This window comes from Aquarana catesbeiana, linkage group LG01, assembly GCF_042186555.1.
Source record: "Aquarana catesbeiana isolate 2022-GZ linkage group LG01, ASM4218655v1, whole genome shotgun sequence".
In the NCBI taxonomy this organism is placed as follows: domain Eukaryota; kingdom Metazoa; phylum Chordata; class Amphibia; order Anura; family Ranidae; genus Aquarana; species Aquarana catesbeiana.
Window position 1 is genome coordinate 968576531 of NC_133324.1, and position 15293 is coordinate 968591823.

Here is a 15293-nt window from a genome sequence, read left to right on the forward strand (position 1 = left end):
AGGATGAATTCTAAAACATTTACTCACACCTGATTTGGAAGCTATCTTACTGGTTAACTAGGTGTTTACTTTAGTGAGTAGTTTCATCTGTCCACTAGATGGTGCTCTAAGACTAGTAATCTCTATATTAGGTCTTCTGGGAATAAAATTGCATCGCATACTAGCACATTATGAAATACTTACCTTAGAACGAAGCCTTGCAGTGACAAGCTGTCACCGCTGACAGGGCTTCCATCTACCCATCTTCTTGGGCCTGGATTCTTTCCTAAATGTACATAATATAACTGGGTACTAACATTTATAGGTAAAGTTGATTCAGGGAAAATCCATTTGCCTCACGGGGGATCAGGAAGGAATTTTTTCCCCTGCTGTAGCAAATGGGATCATGCTTTGTTGGGGTTTTTCGCCTTCCTCTGGATCAACTGTGGGTATAGAATTGTGTATATGGGATTTTTTTTTGTTGGTTAAACTAGATGGACTTGTGTCTTTTTTCAACCTGACTAACTATGTTAATATGTTCTTTCCAGGTTTGCGGGCCCCTGCTGCATGAGTGTCCAGGGCCACGATGACATCACTCCTGTGCATGCGCGGGAGCCCTCAGCTGCATCATGGAGCTCTGAAGGTCCAGCACGGTATGCCAGACCTTCAGAGCGCATGTGCCAGTGATGTCACCGGCTGCATCCAGTGTGAATATCTCCTAAACACTGCAAGTTTAGGAGATATTCACCATACCTACAGGTAAGCCTTATTATAGGGTCACCTGTAGGTACAAGTTAAAAAAAAAAAACACTTTAATATACTAGAGTGCAGTGGGGGCCGCTCATGCAGGGTGCAGAGACGCCATCCCCCCTAATCCATGCACCCGGACCCTAATCTACATTTAGGGCTCCGGACGCATGGATTCCAATGGGTCTTTTTTTTATTTTTCGAAGCACATGATCACAGCCAGAGGCTACAATTGGCTTCAAAAAGGGTGGGCTCGGGGTGCAGAGCACTGCATCCAGAGCCCACCCAGTTGTGTGACATTAGCGAATTAATATTCGCTAATGTCTTCCTGTTTCTCCTCACAGCCAATCAGGAAGTGGGTCCTAAAACCCGATCGGCCGGGAGTCCTAAGACCCGATTGGCCGCGAGTCCTAAGGCCTGATTGGCTGAGAGGAGAAGCGACTGCTGGGACTCGGGAGGAGATGCAGGGAGGAAGCCGCTGAAGCCGCGACCTGGATGGGGTAAGTGTGGGGCTGGTGGGGGGGGGCCTGGCAAACGATGCGGCGATCAATCAAGCGAGCGCTGGGGAGGGGGAGGGGTTGGTTGGCTTTCTGTTTGAAGGGTTGGCTGGTTGGCTGGTGCGGGCCGCCCCCCCCAAGAAAATTGAGCACCAGCCGCCATTGCTAGAGTGTATCTTTTGCACTAATAATAATGCAATGTAGTGTATTATCTAGTAATAGTTCTCTCTTTTGGTTTCCATCATAGTTCCTCCAGAGTCGGCGAGCAGCATCACTCCCATCATTGCGGGGTCCATAGCTGCTGTGTGTTTACTACTCATCCTTCTTTTCCTGGTGATCCTATGGAGGAGCCGCTCTTCACGGTTTGTGTCTGTCTCCGAAATGAAAGGAAGATATGTTAAAATGTCATTAGATTAAAATTCAGATCAGATCCTTGATGTGCAGGGTTGAGAGTTAATTAAACATAATGAAGTGTATCAATGTTTCCTTCCAAACGCATTAGGCCTTCATGCATAGCTCCCTGATTTGTCCCTCTGTCCCTCTTTCCTTCTCATTTGTCCCTCATTTTGGTCTGATCTATATAGACATGTATATAAAATGCATTTTTTATTTTTTATCTTTAAAAAAGTGTTTCCCAGTGCTAAACCTTTCATCTGATTGCTGCATTTGTAAATTCCAAAAGCCAATATAAAGGAATAGTAGTGGTAAAAAAAGCACTTGTGGATTTAACCAATCTTAGGTTTTTTTTGTACAATTATCCTTTAAGGGGGCGTGGCAAGGGGTGTGTCCTATGCCTGAATACTTTTGCTGATAGGTGTCCCTCATTGTCATCTCAAAAAGTTGAGAGGTATGCTTCATGCACACTGGATGTTTTTGCAGCTGCTTCTAGGGGCATCTGGCATTTTTTTTTCCTGCTTCTAAACTTCCCTCCATGTTATCCTGTGTCCATGCACACAGAGGCTTTTACCAGCGTTTACTGACAGGAGCTTTTAGAGGCAGGAAAAAAACCCCACTGCTAGTGCATCCAGGAGCAGCAGAGTTTTGGCAGAAAAAACGCCTAACGCGTCTAAACGTGCCTAAATGCCAGGCTTGTTTAGTACTTGAGAGTTTATTCATTTCAATAGCTAGAATAAATTATTATTCTGTCCAATGAAATTAATTAACACCCAAGCTCTTGATGCCTGTAAAACATGCCTAAAAGCTTTTAAAAGCTTTAGATGCTTTTTTTACCAGCGTTATGCCCCGTACACACCACACGATCGGAAATGCTGCCAGCAAAACTCCGATGAGAGCTTTTTGTCGGAAAATGCGACCGTGTCTATGCTCCATCGGTCTTTTGCTGGCGGAATTCCAGCCAGCAAAAGATTGAGAGCATGTTCTCTATTTTTTCGGTCAGGAAAAAATCCTATCCGAAAATGCGATCGTCTGTATGCAATTCGGACGCGCAAAAAAAGTACGAGACGGAAGCGCTCGTTCCGGTAAAACAAGCGTTCGTAATGGAGATGGCACATTCGTCACGCTGTCAATTTTTAGATCTTTTAATGCAGCGCATTATTTTGTTCTTTATAATGCTAGAAGAATAAATTTGTTTTGCTGTTGATATTCACACAGAGTTCTCACAAACGTATTTCTTTATTATTTCTCGTGATCTCATGAATAATCTTTTTTTGTTTTTAAAGCCAGATCTCCAGAATAATGTTTAGAATTATTTATTATTTAGCATTATTATCTTGTATTTTTAAAGCTCAAGGAGGTTGGTTGTTGTCCCTTGTTAATTTGACATTGTATTTTTGAAATGTACCTGCCTACTCACAAACAAACTGTCCTATTTGAAGAAAAAGTATTTTCATATAAAAAAATCTCCATTTATTCTGTCTCATAACAAAATAAAGAGGAAGGCAACGCTGGAGAAACTGCTTAAATTTGCGATGTCTTTGTACCCCAGGGCACACATCAACTCTTTGTAACTAAAAATTGGTAGCTTGAGAAGTCCATAGAATAGGGAGCACAATCTGGTCCAGGACTCCCAGAGGTCAGGAACAGCAGCAGATGACATATATGTCCCCAGGCTGTGGTACTACCACAGCCTGCGTCTTCTGTCAGACCAGACTGAACCCAGGCCATCACTTTCTTGTCTTCCCTGCAGCTAGGGATGAGCTTCGAGTTCGAGTCGAACTCATGTTCGACTCGAACATTGGCTGTTCGCAAGTTCGCCGAACAGCGAACAATTTGGGGTGTTCGCGGCAAATTCAAATGCCGCGGAACACCCTTTAAAAGTCTATGGGAGAAATCAAAAGTGCTAATTTTAAAGGCTAATATGCAAGTTATTGTCATAAAAAGTGTTTGGGGACCCGGGTCCTGCCCCAGGGGACATGGATCAATGCAAAAAAAAGTTTTAAAAACGGCCGTTTTTTCAGAAGCAGTGATTTTAATAATGCTTAAAGTCAAACAATAAAAGTGTAATATCCCTTTAAATTTTGTAGCTGGGGGGTGTCTATAGTATGCCTGTAAAGGGGCACATGTTTCCCGTGTTTAGAACAGTCTGACAGCAAAATGACATTTCGAAGGAAAAAACCCATTTAAAACTACTCGCAGCTATTGCATTGCCGACAATACACATAGAAGTTCATTGATAAAAACGGCATGGGAATTACCCACAGGGGAACCCCGAACCAAAATTAAAAAGAAAAAATGACGTGGGAGTCCCCCTAAATTCCATACCAGGCCCTTCAGGTCTGGTATGGATATTAAGGGGAACCCCGGCCAAAATTTAAAAAAAAATGACCTGGGGTTCCCCCTAAATTCCATACCAGACCCTTCAGGTCTGGTATGGATTTTAATGGGAACCCCGCGCCAAAAAAAAAAAAACAGCGTGGGGTCCCCCCAAAAATCCATACCAGACCCTTATCCGAGCACGCAACCTGGCAGGCCGCAGGAAAAGAGGGGTGACGAGAGTGCGCCCCCCCTCCTGAACCGTACCAGGCCACATGCCCTCAACATTGGGAGGGTGCTTTGGGGTAGCCCCCCAAAACACCTTGTCCCCATGTTGATGAGGACAAGGGCCTCATCCCCACAACCCTGGCCGGTGGTTGTGGGGGTCTGCAGGTGGGGGGCTTATCGGAATCTGGAAGCCCCCTTTAACAAGGGGACCCCCAGATCCCGCTCCCCCCTGTGTGAAATGGTAAGGGGGTACTTACCCCTACCATTTCATTAAAAAACTGTCAAAAATGTTAAAAATGACAAGAGACAGTTTTTGACAATTCCTTTATTTAAATGCTTCTTCTTTCTTCTATCTTCCTTCATCTTCTGGTTCTTCTGGTTCTTCCTCCGGTGTTCTCGCCCAGCATCTCCTCTGCGGTGTCTTCTATCTTCTTCTCCTTGGGCCGCTCCGCACCCATGGCATGGGGGGAGGCTCCCGCTCTTCTCTTTTTCTTTTCTTCTCTGTACCTAAACCCAAATGTGAGAAAGGCCAAGATCATGACTAAAAATGTGAAGAGTCTGCACAGGAATTTTGGGGTATTTTGGGGAGCAATTGAGCAAACGCTGGTCAGACCTGAAGTTGATGGAGCAGGATCAGTACAGAAGAATCAAGAGAGTGCTTCTAAAAAGTAAGTAGTTGTCGTGTGTACCTATTATTATTATTATTATTATTATTATTATTATTACTTGCATGCTGCTCCATGTGCTTTTCTTTACTGTTGTACAGTTTAAAATGGCGACTTTCGGGCTCGTGGGCACAGTAATCGTTCGTAGTAAACATTGTTCGTTCGCCAACTAAATAGGATGTTTTTTAGAGATACAGGGTTAACTACATTTGGTCATGCTAATTTGTTTAAAAGAAGTTTAGGACATTGTTGTCTAGATGTGTTTGTAACTAGAATGAAATGCAAACTTGATTCAGTGTAATGTAAGGAAAGGACACTCAGCAGCTGTTTACACATCCGGACTCAGGAGCACTAGTGTGGGACACCAGAACAAACTTTTTAGGGTGTCCCACACAGGTACTCCAGTGGATACTAGGGGTGTCTTCATGTGTGAAAGTTGTCCAAAAAAGGTAAGTATTCCAGCTTTGTTAAGGGAAAAAATCATGTCTTCAGCTTGGAACTCTGCCCAAACAGACAATTGTACCCCACTTCCAAGCAATGTTTCACATTCATATTTCTGGCCACAAATATCTGTGTGCCAGATATACATTTTGTTTCATTCTCAAAGGGGAGAAAAGACGTCTAAGGACACCAGGAAACCCCACCTCCTGAAGAAGGGGAACAGAGGACACCACAACCTGAGGATGTGGAGGAAGAAGAGGTGTTTGAGATTGTCACCACAACAGGTGAATCTCTGAGACCACAGATTCAGGTAATAGATGTATGCCAGCATATTTATAATACATGGTGTGTATTTTTATTTTAGGTGATGTGCATGTTGTGGAAGAACAATCTCCTCATTTCACCACTTACAGTGCACAAAGGCTAATCCAGGAGATAATGTTTTGTAGTCAGGATTTAGACATCAGAAAGGAAAAAACCAAGGAGATTGAACAAAGACTGAAGAACATGACTGATGTATTAGGAAGAATCTAAATCCAAAAAATATTACACTTTTTTTTTTAAATACAATTTAAATAACGTTTTAATACAGTTTAAAAGCCAAATTTGGAAGATGCACACAGTATGTCAACATGTGCTATCTGCCATCAGGGGATATCAAGGTACACGTTTTGTGGGTGCAACCCCTTCCTCGCAACTCTAGTAGGTGAGAGGAAGTGGTTGAACCCCCTAAACACATCCATTGATCCCCCATGATGAGAGATAGCACATGTTGACATTAGGCATGGGATCAGGAGGGAAATCCCCATTTTGAGTCCCAATTTGTTTACATCTTCTAAATTTGGCTTTTACAGGAGTGACATCACCCCATCTGATGAAGGCAATATCAATATCAACACATTTTTGACACTATAATGTCTGATATTGCCTTCAGTTTTTCAATGTTGAACTCTGTAAGTTCTTGAGTTGTGTATGTTATGTTTTGAAACATGCCTGTTAATGTACAAAAAAAATTATAAAGGTAAAACTTTATAAAACCAAGATGTTATTTTTTTACCAAAAAATGTTTTATAACGCACATGTGAATGTGCACGGAGTAAAAGATTTTATACTCAACAATGTGTGGCTTCTTCTTTCAATGCTCGATACCAGTTTTTGTATCAAGTTGGTGTTTACAGTGACAATGGGTGTAATTTAATAATGGAAAAACCACTTGGTACTACAAGTGCACTAGGAGAACCTAGGAGACAGATAAAAGAAACACAAGCAGTAAAACAAATTCAAGATTTTATCATATCAATTTTTTTTTGGAAAATATTTAAAAATTTGCTGGCATAGCAATGGCCTCCCACCCATAAAATAATCCACATATTTTTGACGCACTTCAAGGGCCCTTTGGGGGGCAAGCCAGGATGGCCAGCTTCCAGGGCCGTCATTGTTGTTTCATGAAGTCCGGCCTCAGGCCCAACTGAGGCAACATAATTAGGAGCATTTCTCTTTAAAAAGTTGTGCAGTATGCAGCATGATAATACGATGTGGTTAAGTTTGTACTCAGCCATATTTATTGCTGTTAGAAATAGGCGGGACTGGCTGGCCATTATCCCAAAGGCATTCTCCACGACTCTTCTGGCTCTAGCCAGCCGGTAATTAAAAACCCTCTTCTCCAGGGTGAGGGTCCTCTGGGGGAATGGCCTCATCATGTGATCACCCAGACCAAATGCTTCATCAGCGATAAAAACAAATGGGAGTCCTTCAATGTTGTCTTCCGCAGGTGGCAATCCCAAGCCACCACTCTGGAGACCTCGGTAGAACTCGGTCTGGGCAAAGACTCCACCCTCCGACATCCGGCCATTCTTCCCCATGTCCACATAGAGAAACTCGTATGTCGCCGACACCACCGCCAACATCACAATACTATGAAACCCCTTATAGTTAAAATAGTATGACCCCGAGTGGAGTGCTGGGATGATGTGGACATGCTTCCCATCGATTGCCCCTCCGCAGTTGGGAAAGTCCCAACGATGAGCAAATTGGGAAGCCACAGTCTGCCATTCCTGTGGCGTTGAAGGAAACTGTGGAGTCAAAAAAGAAAAAAAATATTAGTACTTTTGCACATAACATTGCAAGCAGATTAGACACAAACATTCTTGGCCAACATCAGTATAACATTTATTTTAGGGAGTATTTAAAGACAAAAATATAAGGTCCACTTATCAGATTCATCAACCCCTCTGATGGCACATTGGAAACACTTTAGGGGGTGGGAGTGTTATAAATGAGTTTTGGAACCCAAAAAAAGCCTCTGGCACTCTGCCTGAATTTAAGAACAACAATAACATTTGGACAAATTTTAGGGGGTGTTTAGGGTAAAGCACTACTATGGAGCTGGCAAAATACATTGCTAAGTGACTAGGCTAGGTGTATATGGGCCCAGGATAGCATGCTGGGGAAGTTAGTGAAGGCAAATATGCATAAAGGACAAAAAAGGAGCAGTAAAAGCTTCCAGCATGCATGAGGACAAAGGGGACATTCACAGCATATTACAATCATGGTAATTAGGGAATGATGAAAGAAATACAATACATTAGCATACATTAAATACATAGAATGTGATGTTAAAGGAGAAATCTCACGTTAAAATAGTCCTTCTGCAGGACCTAAATGATGACAAAACAGGTCTCTGGAATAATGAACCCCAGAGCCTGGGGGTAGATGCCTGTAGAGAACTTGAGGTCCTGTAGACTTCTCCCCGTTGCCAAGTACCGCAACGTGGCGATGAGCCTCTGCTCCGGAGTGATGGCTTGCCGCATGCAGGTGTCCTGCTTCGTAATATAAGGGGACAGCAAAGCCAACAGTTGGTGAAAAAGGGGATCTGTCATCCAGAAAAAATTCCTGAAATCATCAGGGTTATTCTCCTGGATAGGGATGAGCTTCGTGTTCGAGTCGAACCCATGTTCGACTCGAACATCGGCTGTTCGATCGTTCGCCGAATTGCGAACGATATGGGCCGTTCGCGCCAAATTCGTGTGGCGCGTCACGGCCCATAATTCACTGCGGCATCGCAGTGCATTGCTTGCTGATGATTGGCCAAGCATGCACTATGACCCGCATGCTTGGCCAATCACAGCGCCGCCTTACCAGAGACCCATAATTGGCCAAAGCCAAGGAGGCTTTGGCCAATTATGGCTCAGGGGATTTAGTACACGCCCCACACTATATAAGGCCGCCTGCACGGCGGCCCTGTGCAGTGTGTTCCGGTGTGCTTAGAGAGAGAGAGACAGTGTCATTTCATTTGAGTTAGCTAGATTAGGCAGGACAGTCAGTCAGTTAGCTGCACTTAAAGTGTATTGTGTATATATATGCATCCCAGGTGTTGCATATATATATATATATATACACTGTATTCAGTTTAGCTAGATCCGTTCCTGTTATCTTCTAGACTATTTACATTTAGTGCAGTGCGTCCTGCTCACAGTGTTCAGCTAGATCCGTTCCTGTTATATTCCTACTGACAGGCAGGCTTGTCTTGTTACAGTATTTTGAAGAAAATTACTGGTGTTCTTTTGATCCTATTAGTGCCACAGTCAGGCAGCTAGACTATTTACATTTAGTGCAGTGCGTCCTGCTCACAGTGTTCAGCTAGATCCGTTCCTGTTATATTCCTACTGACAGGCAGGCTTGTCTTGTTACAGTATTTTGAAGAAAATTACTGGTGTTCTTTTGATCCTATTAGTGCCACAGTCAGGCAGCTAGACTATTTACAGTTAGTGCAGTGCGTCCTGCTCACAGTGTTCTGCTAAACCTACAAGTAAGTGGGGTGTGTCCTGCTCACAGTGTTCAGCTAAACCTACAAGTTAGTGGGGTGCGTCCACCTCACAGTGTTCAGATAAACCTACAAGCTAGTGTGGTGCGTCCTGCTCACAGTGTTCAGCTAGATCCGTTTCTGTTATCTTCTTACTGACAGGCAGGCTTGTCTTGTTACAGTAAATACAGCTACCTGAAGAAAATTGCTGGTGTTCTTTTGATCCTATTAGTACCACAGTCAGGCAGCTAGACTATTTACAGTTAGTGCAGTGCGTCCTGCTCACAGTGTTCTGCTAAACCTACAAGTTAGTGGGGTGCGTGCTGCTCACAGTGTTCAGCAAAACCTACAAGTTAGTGGGGTGCGTCCACCTCACAGTGTTCAGCTAAACCTACAAGCTAGTGGGGTGCGTCCTGCTCACAGTGTTCAGCTAGATCCATTTCTGTTATCTTCTTACTGACAGGCAGGCTTGTCTTGTTACAGTAAATACAGCTACCTGAAGAAAATTGCTGGTGTTCTTTTGATCCTATTAGTACCACAGTCAGGCAGCTAGACTATTTACAGTTAGTGCAGTGCGTCCTGCTCACAGTGTTCTGCTAAACCTACAAGTTAGTGGGGTGCGTCCTGCTCACAGTGTTCAGCTAGATCCGTTCCTGTTATCTTCTTACTGACAGGCAGGCTTGTCTTGTTACAGTATTTTAAATAAAATTGCTGGTGTTCTTTTGATCCTATTAGTACCACAGTCAGGCAGCTAGACTATTTACAGTTAGTGCAGTGCGTCTTGCTCACAGTGTTCTGCTAAACCTACAAGTTAGTGGGGTGCGTCCACCTCACAGTGTTCAGCTAAAGCTACCTGTAGAAGGTTGGTGGTGTTCTCATACTACAGGCAGGCAGTTGATTTTGCTAGCTGCAGTATCAGTACATATATATATATATATATATATATATATATATATATATATATATATATATCCCAGCTTAGTGCAGCTACAGGCCATTAGTATGTCTGGAAGGCCAAGAAGGAGAGGCAGACAGTCACAAGCCAATAAGAGAGGGCAAGCAGGCTCTGTGTCTAGTGCTGGTCGTGGAGACGGTGCATCCTCATCAGCACGTGGCCATGGGACACGCTTGGCCTTTTTTTCGGCAGCTGGCCATGTTGAGCCGCAACATGCGGAAGACTTGGTCGAGTGGATGACCAAGCCGTCCTCATCCTCCTCATCCTCTCTCACCCATGCCCAGGGTACTTTGTCTGGCAAAGCAGCGGCCTCTTCCCTCGGCTCAATGTCATCAGTGACTCCTTCCCTAGCCCCACCATGTCCTCCTGAGGAGTCCCTCGAACTGTTTGACCACAGTGTTGGGTACATGCTCCAGGAGGATGCCCAGCGTTTGGAAGGCTCTGATGATGATACTGAGCTCGATGAAGGCAGTAACACGAGCACGGACAGAGGGGGTGCCCAAGAAGGACAGCAATCTGGCAGTCATGCTCCCCCTGCTGCAGCATACTGCCAGGTTTGCTCCAGTGATGAGGAGGGAGGGGATGATGAGGTCACTGACTCAACGTGGGTGCCTGATAGGAGAGAAGAGGAGGAGGAGGAGGCGGCACATCACCAACGAGGCAGGATGCCCTCCAGGGGCCAGCCTAAGGGCAGCACATTGACTGCATCACACCCCAAAGCTCCACATGTGCAGGGCGCTGCAGTCTCTGCGCGTTATTCAAAAAGTTCTTTGGTGTGGGCCTTTTTTGAGACGAGTGCATCAGATCGCACCGCTGCTATTTGCAACATATGTCTCAAGCGTATCTCGCGTGGCCAAAACATCTCCCGCTTGGGTACCACATGCTTGACCAGACATATGTTGACCTGCCATGCAGTTCGTTGGCAAGCGTATCTAAAAGACCCACACCAAAGAACAAAGAGGACCTCTGCTTGCTCCTCATCAGCTGAGATTTCCAACCCCACTAGACCTTCAGTCCTCTCTGAGACAGGGGCGTGTAATTACGATTTTTGATGTAATACTTTGCAGCAGGGCTCGTTCCTGCATTCCAACTAGAGTGTCTGTGAGGGGTTGCAGTGTTGTGGCACCAGCACCAGTGCCTAAGGCCCAATTTTTCAGCCCTTGTTTAACAGGGGCGTGTAATTACAATTTTTGATGTAATACTTTGCAGCAGGGCTCGTTCCTGCATTCCAACTAGAGTGTCTGTGAGGGGTTGCAGTGTTGTGGCACCAGCACCAGTGCCTAAGGCCCAATTTTTCAGCCCTTGTTTAACAGGGGCGTGTAATTACAATTTTTGATGCAATACTTTGCAGCAGGGCTCGTTCCTGCATTCCAACTAGAGTGTCTGTGAGGGGTTGCAGTGTTGTGGCACCAGCACCAGTGCCTAAGGCCTAATTTTTCAGCTCCTGTTCAACAGGGGCATGTAATTACAATTCTTGATCTAATATTTCACAGCAGAGCCCTGTGAGGGCTTACAGTGTTGTGGCCACAGCAACACCTAAGGCCCAAATTTCTGCTGAGTATATAGGGCAGGACCCTACTTTCAAACAACTAACTTACAAACGACTCCTACTTGCAAACGGAAGGAGACAACAGGAAGTGAGAATAAATCTACCCCTAGGAAGGGAAATTCTCTCCTGTAAGAGTTAATATGGGAAAAACATTTCTCCTTTCCACTGATGCTTTCCAATCCATTGGGACAAAAAGTGAGGTGAAATCTTCTGAAGAGGAGGAAAGACAGCAAAACAAATGTCACAGGGGTGATAACCCTTCCCTATGTTTTCCAAAAAGCTTAAAAAAGATTTTTTCGCTGGAGCTAAACACGTTAAAAATGTACCCGTTCAAAATTACAAAGAGATTCTACTTAACAACAAACCTACAGCCTGTATACTGCTGTTCAGAGTATATAGGGCCTGGTGGCCCCACACCTTTCCTTATTTTAATTTGGGTGCGGGGTTCCCCTTAATATCCATACAAGACCCAAAGGGCCTGGTAATGGACTGGGGGGTACCCATGCCGTTTGTCTCACTGATTTTCATCCATATTGCCAGGAGTCAGGACCCGACATTACATTAAACCCGCAAGCAGTTTTAAATGAGATTTTTTCCTTTAAAAATGACATTTGGTGCAGGGACTGTTCTAAACACGGGAAACACACGTCACTTTACAGGCATACTATAGACACCCCCCCAGGTACGATATTTAAAGGAATATTTCACTTTTTTTTTTTTTACTTTAAGCATCATTAAAATCACTGCTCCCGAAAAAACGGCCGTTTTTAAAAGTTTTTTTTGCATTGATACATGTCCCCTGGGGTAGGACCCGGGTCCCCAAACCCTTTTTAGGACAATACCATGCAAATTAGCCTTTAAAATGAGCACTTTTGATTTCGAACGTTCGAGTCCCATAGACGTCAATGGGGTTCTAACGTTCGTGCGAACTTTCGGTCCGTTCGCAGGTTCTGGTGGGAACCGAACCGGGGGGTGTTCGGCTCATCCCTACTCCTGGATCTCCCGCAACAAAGGCATATGAGAGAATTGGTCACGCTGGAGCAACCAATAATTGGTCCATGAACTCCTCCCCACCCTGATCATGGACTGGGCTTGGGTCAAAGCAAGAACCCCAACACCAAGCCCCCGCACAGCACGAACTCTATGACGAGTACGTACCTGCAACATGGCTTCAAAACGGTCGGCTGGTCAGAACGAACAGAACGTACTGAAGAACAGCAAGGCCTGTGAAGAGCAAGCTGAAAATCAGAAACAAGCGGACAAGAACGCACTGAAAAACAGATACGAACTGACTACACGTACTGAAAACCAGATACAAACCCCACAAGCACAAACTGAAGGACTGAAAAGCACAAAAGCTGAAAAGCGCGAATCGTCTCTCACCAAACTTCTACTAACACGAGATAAACACAAGATTAGCAGAAGGAGCACAAAGGGTGACGTACTGGCTATTGAACTTCAGTTTTCTAGTCTCGTCGTACGTGTTGTACATCACCTCGTTCTTGACGGTCGGAATTTGGTGTGACCGTGTGTATGCAAGGCAAGCTTGAGCGGAATTCCGTCGAAAAAAAACACCCAAGTTTTTTCGGACGTAAATTCCGATCGTGTGTACGCGGCATTAGGCGTTTTTTTCTGCCAAAACACTGCTGATAGGAGGAAAGACTTCTAGGAGAGTTTGCAAAACGTCCCGTGTGCCTGAGACCATAACGCAAGAAGACGTAGCAAATGGATAACCAAAGGAGCCTGAGTGTATGTTGATTTACCGAATACAACAAAACGTAAAAGAGGAAATCACACTGGAATAGTGTGAAGAATTACCTTTCACCACTTGACCTCCAGAAGATTTACCCCCTCAATGACCTTAATGACCAGGCCATTTTTTGTGATATGGCACTGCGTTGCTTTAACCACTTCAGCCCCGGAAGGATTTAACCCCTTCCTGACCAGAGCACTTTTTACAATTTGGCACTGCGTCGCTTTAACTGCTAATTGCGTGGTCATGCAATGCTGTACCCAAACAAAATTTGCGTCCTTTTCTTCCCACAAATAGAGCTTTCTTTTGATGGTATTTGATCACCTCTGCCGTTTTTATTTTTTGTGCTATACGCGGAAAAAGACCGAAAATTTTGAAAAAAAATGATAATTTCTACTTTTTGTTCTAAAAAAAATCCAATAAACTCAATTTTATTGATACATTTAGGCCAAAATGTATTGGGCCACATGTCTTTGGTAAAAAAAATGTCAATAAGTGTATATTTATTGGTTTGCGCAAAAGTTATAGTGCCTACAAACTAGGGTACATTTTCTGGAATTTACACAGCCTTTAATTTATGACTGCCTATGTCGTTTCTTGAGGTGCTAAAATGGCAGGGCAGTACAAAACCCCCACAAATGACCCCATTTTGGAAAGTAGACACCCCAAGGAAATTGCTGAGAGGCATGTTGAGCCCATTGAATATTCATTTTTTTTGTCCCAAGTGATTAAATAATGACAAAAAAAAAAAAATTACAAAAAGTTGTCACTAAATGATATATTGCTCACACAGGCCATGGGCATATGTGGAATTGCACCCCAAAATACATGTAGCTGCTTCTCCTGAGTATGGGGATACCACATGTGTGGGACTTTTTGGGAGCCTAGCCGCGTACGGGGCCCCAAAAACCAATCACTGCCTTCAGGATTTCTAAGGGCGTAAATTTTTGATTTTACTCCTCACTACCTATCACAGTTTTGAAGGCCATAAAATGCCCAGATGGCATAAAACCCCCCCAAATGACCCCATTTTGGAAAGTAGACACCCCAAGCTATTTGCTTTGAGGCATGTTGAGTCCATGGAATATTTTATATTTTGACACAAGTTGCGGAAAAGTGACAAATTTATCTTTCTTTTTTTTTTTTTTCCACAAAGTTGTCACTAAATGATATATTGCTCACACAGGCCATGGGCATATGTGGAATTGCACCCCAAAATACATTTAGCTGCTTCTCCTGAGTATGGGGATACCACATGTGTGGGACTTTTTAGGAGCCTAGCCGCGTACGGGGCCCCGAAAACCAATCACCGCCTTCAGGATTTCTAAGGGTGTAAATTTTTTATTTCACTCTTCACTGCCTATCACAGTTTCGGAGGCCATGGAATGCCCAGGTGGCACAAACCCCCCCCCAAATGACCCCATTTTAGAAAGTAGACACCCCAAGCTATTTGCTGAGAGGCATGGTGAGTATTTTGCAGCTCTCATTTGTTTTTGAAAATGAAGAAAGACAAGAAAAACATTTTTTTTTTCTTTTTTCAATTTTCAAAAAGTGAGGTCTGCAAAATACTCACTATACCTCTCAGCAAATAGGTTGGGGTGTCTACTTTCCAAAATGTGGTCATTTGGGGGGGGTTTGCCACCTGGGCATTCCATGGCCTCTGAAACTGTGATAGGCAGTGAAGAGTGAAATCAAAAATGTACGCCCTTAGAAAGCCTGAAGGCGGTGCTTGGTTTTCGGGGTCCCGTGCGTGGCTAGGCTCCCAAAAAGGCTCACATATGTGGTATCCCCGTACTCAGGAGAAGCAACAGAATGTATTTTGGGGTGTAATTTCACATATTCCCATGGCATGTGTGAGCAATATATCATTTAGTGACAACTTTGTGCAAAAAAAAAAAAAAGAAAAAAATGTGTCTCTTTCCCGCAACTTGTGTCACAATATAAAATATTCCATGGACTCGACAT

At 44.0% G+C, this 15293-nt stretch overlaps 1 protein-coding gene across 5 annotated transcripts in view; it reads left to right on the forward strand.

The window, feature by feature from the left end:
- Positions 1-15293, forward strand: part of LOC141122475 (receptor-type tyrosine-protein phosphatase T-like) — a 230286-nt gene that overhangs the window by 188631 nt on the left and 26362 nt on the right. For all 5 annotated transcript variants that reach the window (XM_073611980.1, XM_073611977.1, XM_073611981.1 and 2 more), the window contains one exon: positions 1471-1585. In XM_073611980.1, the coding sequence (XP_073468081.1) occupies positions 1471-1585 (115 nt within the window). The remainder of the gene's footprint in view (positions 1-1470; positions 1586-15293) is intronic.